Source organism: Kryptolebias marmoratus, linkage group LG2, assembly GCF_001649575.2.
Source record: "Kryptolebias marmoratus isolate JLee-2015 linkage group LG2, ASM164957v2, whole genome shotgun sequence".
NCBI lineage: Eukaryota > Metazoa > Chordata > Actinopteri > Cyprinodontiformes > Rivulidae > Kryptolebias > Kryptolebias marmoratus.
The window spans coordinates 24,350,006-24,363,729 of record NC_051431.1 but is presented as its reverse complement, the minus strand read 5'-3'; the positions used below and the strand labels follow the sequence as shown (position 1 = coordinate 24,363,729).

Genomic DNA, 13,724 nt, shown 5'->3' with positions numbered 1-13,724 from the left:
AATCCAGTCCAGGTTTGAAGTGTCTACGATTTGTAGTTTTTAAATTAGAATCAATTAAAGACACGGATGGTAGTGAAAAATTAGGTGGAATCGCCCTTTAGCTATTCGACGCTAGAATTTGATGCCAACTTCAGCGTCGTAGCTTCACCTTGCGCCAAAATGGAGGCTCCTTAACCTTCAACGAGCCTCGTTTATGGCACGAGGCGAAGGTAAGACCGTGTGAACGACACGAAGTGATTAAGGACCACTTACAATTTTCCTGACGTCGTCCCCCCGCAGGTCTCCCTTCCTGTTCTCCACATTAGCCATGACTTTGTCGGTGTGCTCGCAGACCGCCCTCATATCCAGCTCGGGCTTGTCGCTGTAGCCTCCGCGGACGTGCTCGTACAAACTGCTCTTGGCTCCGTGGAGGTGGGATAGGCGGCGGTGCGGGACGAACACGCCGGTCCTCCGCCTTGGACACCGCCCGGCTGTCGGCCGCAACACGCCGAGCGCGAGCCCTCCAGCTCTTGTAATCATGCTCATGCGAGTCGCCATGTTTGCGAACCGGCAGCTGTTGCGTTCAATGACATCAGGAATTATCAGCTCTTCACTTGTGGTTCAAAACACTTGATAGCGCTTATTGTGTCCGAGTTTGTATTTGTGTTCAAAACTTTAACTAAATCACATTAACTTATCCTTGTAACTCATTTTGTATGTATTTGCTTGTATTTTTATTCTTATTTTTTTGCCGTTCTACCAACTGAACGCCTCAATCTCGATCTGTTTGAACGCAACATAAATACGGAAGTGACGTCGAAGACCGAAGCCTCGTTCAATAAAGCGCCACAGACTTGATATTTCAACGCTACGTTAAAACCGTGGATATTATTGTCACCAGAAACTGAGCGCGACTCGTGAAAGATTTATTTTTCGTCCGTGTTTCATAAAAAAACGAGCCAAACCCCCGAAGCAGACGTCACAGGGAGATCAGCCAATCAGATGAGCGGAAGTTGAACGTCGCAGTAATCCGGTTCTGACGTGACAAGTGCGGCCGACTGAAAAGCGCGACTCTGCGCTTCGTTTACGTCCAGAAAAAAAAAAAGAAAAACGGCACTTTTGCCCGTTTCACGGCCCGGCTGGACGTGGGGGGCAAGCCCGCAAATATGTGCCCGAAAGAGGTTGCGCCCCCGGGGCAGGGGAGGTGTTGTTCGGTAAGCTAAGCCCCGCTCCGCCTGTCGGTGGCGGTGCTGTCCACCGGGCAGGATGAGCAGCCTGTAGCCTGAACGCGGCTTCGCCACAGGCCGGGAGGAGCTGCTCGGCTGAGCCCCGAAGGCTCCGGGAACAAGCCGCTCGCCTGGATACGCTGAGCCTGGACCTCAATTCCTGCCCAGAGTGAGACCCGACCAGCTTTCACGGTGGAAACCAGACGGAGAGCGAAGGTAAAGGAGGCTACAAGGATGCTACGGCAGAGCTTTGTCTTTTCACCGCCTGTTAAAAGTATCCAGAGGCTCCAGAAAGTACCCAGACCCCATTCACGTTTTCTGATGGGACGTAGCAGCCTAATGCTACAGTGGTTTGTTTTCGTTTCCCCTCAGTAACCTGCTCTCAGTGTCCTGGAACAACAAAGTGAAAGCAGACATATATATACAACTCTGTAGATTTTATTAAAATGGAGGAAAAAACTCCTCAGACCCAAGACTTGGTACTGAGTTGAATCACCTTTGGCAGCAAGCAAACTTGCATCAAACTTTGATTATCTGCCATTCTTCTGAGCAGATCTTCAGTCACAGCTCCGGCTGGTCCACTGTAGGACATTCAGAGTTGTCCTTCAGCCCCTCCTGCGTTGTCCTCTCTGTCCTCCTTGTCCTCTCTGTGTGTTTTGGGTCATTGTCATGTTGGAAGGTAAATCTTCAGCCTGAGCTCCGCAGAACAGGCTTTCATTAAATATGTCTCTGTACTTTTGTCCAATCAGCTTCCCTTCGTCTCACCAGTTTTCTGGTCCCTGCTGCTGGACAACCCCTCCTCCCTCCTCAACATGATGATGCCACCGCCGTGCTTCACTGTGGCGACGGCATTGAGCAGTGTGTGGTTTCTTCCAGATAACATTTTAGAATAGAGGCCAAACAGCTCAACCTTGGTTTAATCCAGAGTCCTTTAAGTGAGCATTTTCTTTTTTTTTTAAATATAAACTTCAGGTGGGCTTTAAAGTGTTTCTGTCAGAAAACCCAGATCAGCGGAGGAGGCCTGTATTTGCGGTCTTCCTTCTGGAACTCAGTCCCGTCGCCATACAGGGTCTCCGAGGCTCAGTCAGAGTCACCGTAGGGTTTTTTTTTTTTGGTCATCTGTCTTCCTAAGGCCCTTCTCCCTCAACACTCGACCGGCTCTCCGAATGGTTCCAAACCTCTTCCGTTTGAGAATCATGGAGGCAGCTGAGCTCTTGGAAACCTTCAGGACACCAGAATCCTTCGCTACGCAGCGTCTCCGAGCTCTGCCGGCACTTCCTTTGACCTCACGGTTTGGCCTTCCGTGGAGAGCCGTGTGAGTGTTTTTCAGATCGCGTTCGGTCAATGACATCCGCCACACTCTGACTCTGATCAAGGCGTAGAAGCATCTCAGCTGGGATCAGGAGAAACGAGAGGCACCTTGGCTAAACTCCTGACTGTCTTTGCTTTCGTACATGTGACGGTTCAAGATTTTATTTTAAATCATTTACAAAGTTGTGTTACTTTCCCTTTGTCATTGTGAAGGGCTGAATCTGGATTAATGAGGGGAAACAACTGATCGTAGCATCAGGCTGTGACAGGGGTCTGCATACTTCCTGAAATGTTCCTGGGGGGGATGCTGTGACCCACAAGCACCTAAATAAAACAAAAAATACTGTCAGTGTTTGGCCAGAAAGGATCGTCAGCCTCTGACTGACTGTCAGAAGCTTCTATCGGACCTGTCTGCACAGAAACTGGTTTTCCTGATGCGCTGCTTGTTGTCTGTGGCCCTCAGATGAATGCTGTGCGGGGGGGCACAGTCACGTGGCGTCCCCAGCCGTGGCAGGACGGGGACGGCGGGGGAGGGGAGCCCCTTTCGGACAGCGACTCCGAGGAGGAGGACTTCCCCGACGACAGCACCACTCCACTGGGGGACTACATCACACACGGTGCGCCTTTTTCTTTCAGTCGCCATCCACCTCTTGAGCTCCTTTTGGCTTCCTCTCATCCTCTTCTTGTTTTGTTTCCAGGCCTTAAGCAGCTCCTGGACGCCCAGCAGCTGTGTGATGTGACCCTGCTCGTCGAGGGAAAGAAGTTCATGTGTCACAGGTATGATCGGGGTGGGGTTGTCGCTCCGTTAGTGAGTCGGCTGAGGTGGTTTGGGTGTTTAAATGTAGCACTGCATCAACGTGTCACGTGTGCAGGCGTGTCAAACTCCAAACTTAAAATCATGGTCCTAACCAAGAGGTGATCTTAGTCACGATTTATTGAAACACACATATATGACATATAAATAGACGTTGGTTTTATGTTCAGAGTATTCATATAGCAATATAAATGACCTTTTTCCCCAGTTGCACATTACAACAAACATAACGCCCTGATGAAAATTAAAAAGATGCGCCATTTCTTATGCTTTGCTTCCTATCAGCAGTTTTCATTTAAGCTGAAGATGTAAATACGGACGTACATTTAAGCTGACTCTCGACTTCTTTCCGCGTCAAAATCAAAGATTACCGGGAAAAATTCAAACTTCATTTTCTCAAGTTCGGAGTTGCCTGATTTCCATTAGAAGTCGATCAGTTTTTGAAGCTAACAGCGATTCATAAGGACGTGTGATGGACACATCTGGACACAGCAGCAAGTCTCTAACAGGTTAACTCTTGTAGCTTGTTACGAACGTGCCTTTCAGAACGGCGTTGAGTGTTGCCCCCTCTTGTAGACAAGCCACGACTGACTGGGTCGTTCCCTGCAGCAAAACTTGCAAACAGCAGGTATCTTGTCATTATTGCAGGTTGTCATTATTATTGCAGAATGACTCATTTTTACAGTGTGGATCATAAACTGTTAAATGAGCTACTTTGTGTAATGGAGGAGGCTGCTTGTGATGTCAGTGTCTGTGTCCTCCCTGTCCTCCCTGTCCCTCAGAGTCCTTTTAGCGGCTGTGAGTCCGTACTTCCGGGCGATGTTCACCAGCCCCCTGGTGGAGTCCCGCCTCACTGAGATCCGTCTGGAGGAAGTAACGCCGTCTGTCATGGAGACGGTCATCCAGTTTGTGTACACCGGCGAGGCGGGGCTCTCTCTGGACACGGCAGAGGACTTGTTCGTGGCTGCCAACCGGCTTCAGGTCATGCCCCTACAAGACCTGTGCTCCAGGTAAAGTTTACAGCCGTAGGACCTGGGCTCTAACCGTGGATCACGCGGCTGTTTAAACTTAGATTCGAGGTGCAGATAACAGCAGATATCCGGTGTTCTGTCTCTGACTCTGCCTGACTCCCCCTCAGGTTTCTGTTCGAGCACCTGTCGGTGGAGAACTGTCTGGGGATGTACTCCTTGGCTCGCTCTCACCACGACCAGCTTCTGCTGCGGGCCTCCCTGCGGCTGGTGGCCCAGCACTTTCCCCGTGTGGCCCGGCAGAAGGACTTCCTGCTGCTCGACCACGGCACCCTGGGCAGCCTCCTGAGCTCCGACCGTCTCGGGGTGGACTCCGAAGCGGAGGTGTACGACGCGGCGCGCCGCTGGGCGGAGCACCAGCCTTTGGACCGCTACCCCCACATGCCGGCGCTGCTTCACCACCTGCGACCCGGGCTGCTGTCGCAGGAGGAGAGCCGCAGACTCAGCCAGGAGCTGGGGCCCGCCGCGGCCGGAGAGGGCCTCGGGGGCCCTCTGAGACCGCGAGAGGGGATGTTTGAGAAGAAGATCGTCTGCGTGGACCTGACGCCCCGGGAAGACGAGAACGTGGCTTCAAAAGACTACACAGTGGACTGCTTTGACCCACGGACGGGGAAGTGGGAGAAGTTGGCCGCGCTGAGTTCGCTGGTGAGTCCGGGCTGCACGGCTGTGGGCGACCGGCTCTTCGTGGCGGGCGGGATCCTCCGGACGGGGTCCGTGTCGGCAGCTGTGCATGAATACGACGTGGTGCTGGACCGGTGGATAGAACGGCCCGCGATGGGGCAGCCACGCGCCATGCTGGGCCTGCTTGGCTGCGGGGAGTCGCTCTACGCCTTGGGTGGCTGCAACCGTTCGGCCCTGCTGGACTCCAGCGAGACCCTGGAGCTGGCGACGCTCCAGTGGGGACCCGGCCCTCGGCTGCCCCTCCCCCTGCGTGCCTTTGCCTGCGCGGCGTTGCGTGGCCGCCTCTACCTGCTGGGCGGGACCACGCTGGAGCAGAACCGAGCAGTGGTCCACTCGGGCGTGCTGATCTATCACACTCTGACGGACTGCTGGACACGAGTGGCGCTGGACTCCGGGGCCACGTGCCTCGCCGGGGGCGTGGCGGTGCGCGGCGGGGTGTGCGCCATCGGGGGGTACATGAGGGACACCACCAAGTTCCTGGACGGGAACTTCACCAACCTGGAGACTTTAGACGCCACGGGCCGGGTGCTGTTTTTCAGGGAGGGCAGGGGGACCGGGGTGGAGAGGGAGGTGACCGGGGGCGGGGTGTTGGTCAGCGCGGAGCAGCGGGGGGTCACGTGCGGCGGAAGCGACCGTGCCCCGAGTCCGGTCGTTTTCCCCGGCCTGCCTCGGCGCATCGCCGCCGGCGGCGTGGCCCGGTGGAAACGGAGGATTTACGTCCTGGGGGGAGAGAACGGCTCGCGGTTCTACGACAGCGTGTACTGCTGGAAGCCGGGCTGGCGCAGCTGGGTCCAGAGACGAGAAAAGCTCCCCGGGGACACCGGGGGGGTGAGCCAGTTCGGGTGCACCACTCTGAAGTTCCCCAAAAAACACATCCTGTCCAGACTGAGACTAGCCAAAGAAAACTGTAAAAAAACGGACTGAGCAGCTCGGCGGCGGCGGCGGCGAACGCGTGACTGTATCTGAGCTCATTGATGATCTCAATGTTGATCTTTCTAATGAATTGAAAAGAAAATGTTTAATTTTCTACAGTTTGTGTGCAGCCACCGAGCAAGCCTAAACCAGACCACATCCCACTGACTTGGATCGTCAGCCTCACAGAGACACTGGTTCAGAATAAAGCACTTGAATGTTTGCCGCTCCGCCATTTTGGTCAAATGGATAAAACTCTTTTCGGTGTGAAAAAGAGCTTTGTCGTTCTTTTAACAGTGTGACGTTGTTTTTGAACTCTGCTTGTGTGAAACCTTCGGGATGTTTGTAAACCATCTTAATGCTGTGAATCTTTCTGCATCTTGTGGTTTAAACCCAAGTGTACCGGCACATGTTTGTTCTTTATTTACGGTCCTATCTGAGTTCTCTAAAACTGTTTTTTTTGTGTGTGTCTAATGTGGCTGTGTCATGTCCTGTGGTTCTGCAGTTAAGGGCTATACAAATTAGAAAACGCGTTTGTTTTTGGGTTGTTTTTTTTTTTTCAGTTTCTTTTTTATCCTTAGCTAATGATGGTCGTTATTTCATTTACGTAGCATCTGATGAAACGGATGACTGCACTTTAAATAACAGCAGGATTTCATAAATAAATCCCTCCTTTTATTGACTGATAGAAATAGATCCTTTTAAGAAAAGATCCCACCCTCAGATCTTGCCGCAGGAATACTGGTTAGTATGAAATTAGCGTGTTAGAGGTGGAATCGTGGGCAGCGGTGTGCCTTAAAGGTAAGGAAGCTCGGAGAGCACGTCCTCCATAAAAGGCTAGTGCCTTTTTATTTTAACCCTGCTGAGAAACGCATAAATCCCACTGATCACAATATTCCAGAAGGGATGTTTGCAGGTCAAAGTTTAAACAAAGAACCTATGTGATCTGTTAACTCTCAGCTGCTGCCACACCAAATTTCAGCTCGATATCTGTAAAATTGACTGAGTTACATGATGTCCATCCAAGGATTTACCTTCTGAGGATTTGTCCAGTTGTTCATGAGATATTTTGCTAACAGACATTCAATCATGGTTCACCCATGTTTCAGCCATGGTTCAGCCATGGTTCAGCCATGTTTCAGCCATGGTTCAGCCATGTTTCAGCCATGGTTCAATCATGTTTCAGCCATGTTTCGGCCATGGTTCGGCCATGTTTCAGTCATGTTTCAGCCATGGTTCGGCCATGTTTCAGCCATGTTTCAGTCATGTTTCGGCCATGTTTCAGCCATGTTTCAGTCATGTTTCGGCCATGTTTCAGTCATGGTTCAGCCATGGTTCGGCCATGTTTCAGCCATGTTTCAGTCATGTTTCGGCCATGTTTCAGTCATGGTTCAGCCATGGTTCAATCATGGTTCAGCCATGGTTTAGTCATGGTTCAGCCATGTTTCAGCCATGGTTCAGCCATGTTTCAGCCATGTTTCAGTCATGTTTCGGCCATGTTTCGGCCATGGTTTAGTCATGGTTCAGCCATGTTTCAGTCATGTTTCGGCCATGTTTCGGCCATGGTTCGGCCATGTTTCAGCCATGTTTTTAAATTCACTCAACACTAAACAACAGCACATTCGAACTAAGAAAAAGACCCCTCATGTAAATCAAAATATATGAATGTTCGAGAGGTTTAGGATGGCAGAGCCTGGTCGTTAGGAGCAGATTTTTATCACCTGAAGACAAAAGGGGCAATAATGTTTTTGCTGGTGTTGCTGTGTGTGTGCGCGTGTGTTCGCTTGTCTGTATCGTAGCAACGTGTTTCATGAACTGGTGGACAGATCCCGCAGTATGGCATGAGACTGTGCATTAGGGGCATTTACAATTTTCAACCCATAGCGGCTTTAACTCTGTCATTTCTCAACACAAGGTGATCTCAGTTTGGAACTCTGGCGGGTGGGTGATATGCATTCCTTACTGGAGCGCTGGCTTTTAATAAACCCTGTCCATGATTGAAGAATGATGGCCTCTTCTGCTGGTTTTTTTGCAGTCAATTTAGGTGGAAATGACAAAAGGTCAGATGCTACTGCACCGCTCCGGGACAAGACAAGTACTAATACCTGTGTACTGTTATACAGGTGTTAGTACTTATTTTATTTATACGTTATCGGATGTTTGGACTCTCAAGTACTGGGGTCCAAGGGAGGCTCCTTCGCAGTAACTACAAGGCTAAAAAGTGGGTTCCCAAACAAAGCTGTTAAAAATGGACACACTGTTGTGTTTTCTTTTACTTCCTTACACTCTTAAGGAGAAATGTGCAGGCAAGTACACACACACACACATATATACAGGGAACCTGGTTTTGTTGCTTTACAACCTGGAATTTAACTGAGTTTTCAGTTTGACTTCAACTAATGGAGCCACACAAAATCCTCCAGATTAATGAACGGAAATCTAAATCTCATTCTAAAACTATACTGTATAAAAAAGAGAAGGGGTGCACGCGTACATGTTCAGTTTTAGAACCGAACTGCTGCAGCTCCTTCAGGTCGGCTGGTTCTCCTTCAACCCGTGGAGCGTAGCTTCAGCAGGCTGAATAACGGTGCGTTCCTTTTACATCGGAACTCCTAACTGGGAAGTCGGAGTGAAGTAATTTCGTCCGTTCTTCGTGTCGGTGTCAGTCAGGTCTCCCTTTCGCGTCACCAACTCGTCCAAAGTGCTTCTGCCCGTCTTTTAACCAGAACACACTTCACCTGTCCTGTCCTCCCTCCACTACCTCCCCGTGCACCTCCAGAATCAAATGTTTACCATTCACATGCTGACTTATAAATGCCTGAACTGCCCCTTCCTTTCTGCCCAACTTGCTTCAGCCTCATGCTCCATCGTGGCTCATCTGATCAGCTGCGTCTGATCGTCCTGAAGACTCGGCTGGAGCTCAGAGGAGATCGGACTTCTTCTGTCGCGGCTCCCAAACTTTGGAACAATCTGCCTTCTCACGTTAAACAGGCTTCTTCACTTCCTGTTTTTAAACCTCCTATTAAAAACCCATTTGTTCCCACTGCTGTTAAACCCAGTGTGAGTTGATTTAGTGTTTTAGTGGTACACTCTTCACTGTTTATTTCTTTTTGTGAAATTTCCTACATTTATTTTTAACTTGTTTTTACCTTTTTGTCTTGAAGGATTTTTATTGAATGTGCTTTAGAAACAATTAACTTGACTTATAGCGCGTCTCTACAGAAGAGCTCCAGCTCCATCAGGGTTATCTTTGGTGTCCTGATTGTTTCTTAATTTTATTTTATTTTATCAATGTCCGCCTTTACCCGGTTTGTGGATTTTAGTGGAAGACCCCCTCCTGGCAGGTATGATGTGGTGCTATAAGCTGATATAACTTTCCGTTTCCTAAAAATGAATTTAACGGGATGTTCAGGGTGTGGGACACGTCTCTGACCTGTGTGAGGAGGTCCTTGGTCTTCGTGCTGCACCGATGTTGAATCCTGGCCTTTCTGAGAACTTGGATTGGATCTTAATGAAGTAATTATCATGCTTGTAGCTTGAAAGCAAAAAGGGTGAATTCATATGCACACATCAGTGTTTAGTTTTAGCATTTTTCAGATTTATTTAAAAAACAAAACACCCGAAAAAGGCGGATTCTTTTGCAGCCGCTGTAACCTACCCCCCGTGCTTTGATTCCTGTCAGCTCAAAAGTCCACCTGTCCTCTGGTCGTTTCAAGGATGGTGGAATTTCCCCAGCTTTCCCAGATGATCCTAACACCACAGGCGGCGGCTTGGTCTCAGTGTGGCGTGCTGCTGCATCATTTCGCCCCCGCCGTAAAAACCCACGGGCCTCGTCGTGTCGCTTGATCCACAGCAGAGGATAAAAGACCAACTCAAAACTTAAAGTGTAAACGATCGCCTCCTTCCTGCCTTAAAGGAACACGTCGCTAGTGGGGTTTGAAATAAACAGAGATGAGCTCACGTCCAAACCGTTTGTATTGAAAAAGTGCTCATTTGCTAAGACTTGTTTTTGAATTTTTATCAAACACACAGCATTAATAATTTGGTTTTATCTCGGTGTGCTTACAGCAGCTCTGACATGTGGAAGGTAAAGGGATCGTACTTGTATAGCTCCTTGAAAGCCAACCAGGCTTTACAACACAATCTGCCCTCATTTCCCCATCCAAACAGCACTCTGCTACATCTCTACAACGCTAATCTGAATAAATTATTCTATAGAGTCTAACCAGTGTTTTTGTTGAGATTTTTTCTTTTTTTTAAACAGATCATTAAATGTTGCCTCACTGAGAGCTTATGGAAACCCATAATATACTGGATCTCAAAATCATGACTTAGCAGCTCCTAATTAGGAGCTGAGATGGTTAAAATAAAATGGTTACATTTCTCTTTTACAGGTAATATCCAAAAAACAAAAAATTAAAATAAAACCAAGTAGAAAACCACCACCCCCAAAAAGTATGAATCAGTTCAACTCCATGAGTTGGAATGTTGTTTTTCATGGTTTGGCGTTAATAATTAGAAATAAACTGCTGAATCTGCCTGTTGTCACAGCTGACCGGTTAACTGTCCCGGCCAGCTTTAACCTCGTGTTCGTATTGAGCGGGGTGGAAAAACACCTCGGGCAGCAGATCAGCCAAAGCAAGAGAGTCGATTTGAGTGTCTGAGGGAAGACATGGACAGGGTGACCATCAACAACCCAGCAGACATCGCTGTCATCGCCGGATACTTCCTCATGGTGGTTGGCGTCGGAGTCTGGGTACGTGCTCCACAACACAACGCCTGCTTAATGAGACATTGTTTCAAAGCGTCTGCGTTGTATTTACGAATGAGACTTATTTGTGCTCCGCAGTCCATGTTCCGGACCAACCGTGGGACGGTGGGAGGATACTTCCTGGCGGGACGCTCCATGGCCTGGTGGGCAGTAAGTTCACTGGAACACAAGCGAACTAAAGCAAGCATCAAGAAACCGCCTGAAATTCCAACATAAACCAGCCTTCTGCTATAAAATCTAAATATAATTCAGACTTATTTTGATCACAGACAAATCTGCACTTTCTGCAACAATCTAGTGTGGACGATGAGGGCTGAATGACAGCAGAGACTGAGCAAAACTGTGGCTAAAGCTAGCTAAATGTAGCTAAAAGTTGAAATGGGCAAATGGTTTGCTAAAATTAGCAAACCTGAAAAGTAAAAGCAAAAATTAGAAACATCAAATGTAAAGGCTAAAATTTGTTAAACCGTAGCTAATGACCAAAGCTAGCAAACCACAAGTACAATCGGAAATGTGCAAATCTGTACCTGATAGCTAAAAATAGCAGTTGTTTTAAAAAGTCTAAATCAGCAAAATTGAAGCTAAGAGCTGATGTTGGCTAAATTGAAGGTAAAAGCTAAAATTAGAAACATTGTCTCTGAAAGCTAAAATTAGCAAAACTGTAGCTAAAACTTAAAATGAGCTAATCCGTACATATGAGCTATAATTAGCAAAGCCACTGATAAAAGCTAAAATTAGCAAAGTTGTAGAATAAAGCTAAAATTAGTAAAACTGTAGCTAAAATCTAATGTTAGCTAAACCAAAGTAAGCTAAAATTAAAACATTGTATATCTAAGCTTAAATTAGCAAAGCCATAGCTAAAGGCTAAAGCTAGCAAACAGTAGCTAGAAGCTGAAATGATCAAATCTGTACCGATAGCTAAAATTAGCTGAGCTGTAGAAAAAAAATCTCAAATTACCAAAACTGTAGCTAGAAGCTACTGTTGGCCAAATCAAAGGTAAAAGTTAAATTAAAACATTGTATCTAAAAGTGAAAATGAACTAAACAGTAGCTAAGAGCTAAAGTGATTAAAACTGTAGCTAAAAGTTGAAAATTAGTACATTTGTACTTGAAAGCTATTGACAAAAGGTAAAATTAGCAAAATTGTAGCTACAAGCTAAAGTGAACAAAAATGAAGCCAGAAGCTAACATTATTCAAATTTGTAATTAAATGCTTAAATTAGCAAAATACTAGCTAAAAATGGCGAAATGTCCAAACTGTAGAAGAAACGCAAAGAGAACCAAGACTACAAGGAATGGTAAACCTGCTGCTGTGGCTCATTAGGGTTACCGTGGTAACCACACAGCTGTGTTTCTCACTACCTGACAGCACTCCTAATAAGACAGGTAGACAGAAACGCAGAGCGGAAATTAAGCCCCAGATACTCACTGTGCAAGAACTATAAGTTGTATTGAAAGAAAATATAAGTTTCACCTACAGCTGCTTCAACAGTAACACGCTGTTTATGCTGTTACTTTATCCAAACCGATCCAACTTTATTTGTAAAGCACTTTAAAACACCACGGCAGGCCGAAGTGCTGTACAGAGTCAACAATAAAACATGACTCACATGAGACAAGAAGACATAGTAAGAGACACAAGTTTAGATCAAACTATTAAAATCTATACAAGACAAAAATGAAATGGAATCAAATATAATCAAATTTTACAAAGTGTTAAAAGCTGAGGAAAATAGGTGGGTTTTAAGAGGCCTGTCTCAGATGGAGGGGGAGTTCGTTCCACAGGTTAGGAGCTGCTACACAAAAAGCACGACCCCCCCGCAGCTTCAGCCTTGGTTTGGAGCCCCTCAGGAGCAGCTGGTCAGCTGATCTGAGAGCAGGTGGGTTTGTATGGAGGCAGCAGTGCAGAAAGGTAAGGTGGGGCCAGGCCATTCAAAGAGTTAAAAGTAGGCCTGTCACGATAACAAATTTTGCTGGACGAATAATTGTCTCAGAAATTAAAGCACACGGCGACAAACCGGCTCGCAGAGGTTTCAGCGGTTCTCCTCGGTCATTTGGTTTGAATTCGAAGTGCTCCCACACCGCTGCTGTTACTTCCAGCTTGAAACCAATTCCATTTCAGTTTTTTAACCCAATATCAAACAGCGTTTCTTTAGCTCGCTAACTCCTCGCGAGGGCTAACGCTGAAGCGATAGGCCACGCCCCCTGACACTAAGAGAAAAGGTCAGTGAAGAGCACCGGAGCCTTTTTGTCCTCCTTCAGTAGAGAGACAGAGACACGAAGAAACGATAACGCCGATAAATGAAAATGACCAACCTTATTTTAATTTATCGTGCGATTAATTGATTTATTGTTTATTCATTAAAAATTCAAAACGTCCAGAGCCATCAAGGCCTTTACGTCCTCAAGACAAGAAGTGGACTGACAGAGTATGCAGTTTACCTTTAAATCTGACTGTCATCTGCGTAGCGCCATGTTTCCTTAGTGTGGAACCAAGTGGGAGGAGATAGAGGGGGAAAAGAAGAGGGCCTAAAACCGAGCCATGCGGAACTCCACAAAACAAAAAATTCCCCCTTACACAAGTCGGTCTAAACTTTAATACTCTAACAGTTTAATTACATTTTTGTCATGTGGCGCGACTGTTCAAACTCAATTATTGTGTCATGGTTTTGGTATTTTGGTTGGTGTCTGTTAGTTTCTGTGTTCATGCCCTGTCACTATCCACCTCCCCAGTACTTTTCCTATCATGTCTGCCACGCCCATCTCCACCTGTTTGTAATCATTCTCACTCACCTGTGCCCATTTTCCTCATTATTCTCTGCCTTTAAGAATTGGTCACTTTTCATCACTGTCCACTGGATCATTCCACTTTGTCCGCTGTTACCTTGTCATGTTTTGCCCTGCCTTGTCTCTAGTTTTGGATTTTGGATTTTGTTATTGTTAGTTTTGCTGCCTCGTCAGCCCTTTGTTTTGTCAGTTTATTTAAGTTAATAAATTAGTTT

General features: G+C 47.1%; 3 protein-coding genes across 6 annotated transcripts in view; 2 read left to right on the top strand and 1 right to left on the bottom strand.

Moving 5' to 3' along the window:
• sars2 (seryl-tRNA synthetase 2, mitochondrial) overlaps positions 1–593 on the bottom strand; it is a 12,524-nt gene extending 11,931 nt beyond the window's left edge. Inside the window, exon 1 of one of the 2 annotated variants that reach the window (XM_017435374.3) lies at positions 253–593. In XM_017435374.3, the coding sequence (XP_017290863.1) occupies positions 253–537 (285 nt within the window). In that variant the 5' untranslated portion in view covers positions 538–593. The remainder of the gene's footprint in view (positions 1–252) is intronic. The other variant, XM_017435372.3, reaches the window with a different exon arrangement.
• Positions 594–643: 50 nt separating this feature from the next.
• On the top strand, positions 644–7,953 carry si:dkey-260j18.2 (uncharacterized protein LOC325231 homolog). Its single transcript, XM_017435371.3, has 5 exons — positions 644–1,421; positions 2,980–3,133; positions 3,215–3,293; positions 4,113–4,340; positions 4,469–7,953. Exons 2-5 carry the CDS (start codon positions 2,980–2,982, stop codon positions 5,961–5,963), a joined length of 1,956 nt encoding a protein of 651 aa, XP_017290860.1. The 5' UTR covers positions 644–1,421; the 3' UTR covers positions 5,964–7,953.
• A 2,622-nt stretch (positions 7,954–10,575) lies between these two features.
• Positions 10,576–13,724, top strand: part of slc5a2 (solute carrier family 5 member 2) — a 21,913-nt gene continuing 18,764 nt past the window's right edge. For all 3 annotated transcript variants that reach the window (XM_025010380.2, XM_025010381.2, XM_017435351.3), the window contains exons 1-2: positions 10,576–10,707; positions 10,801–10,872. In XM_025010380.2, coding sequence (XP_024866148.1) covers positions 10,624–10,707; positions 10,801–10,872 — 156 coding nt within the window. In that variant the 5' untranslated portion in view covers positions 10,576–10,623. The remainder of the gene's footprint in view (positions 10,708–10,800; positions 10,873–13,724) is intronic.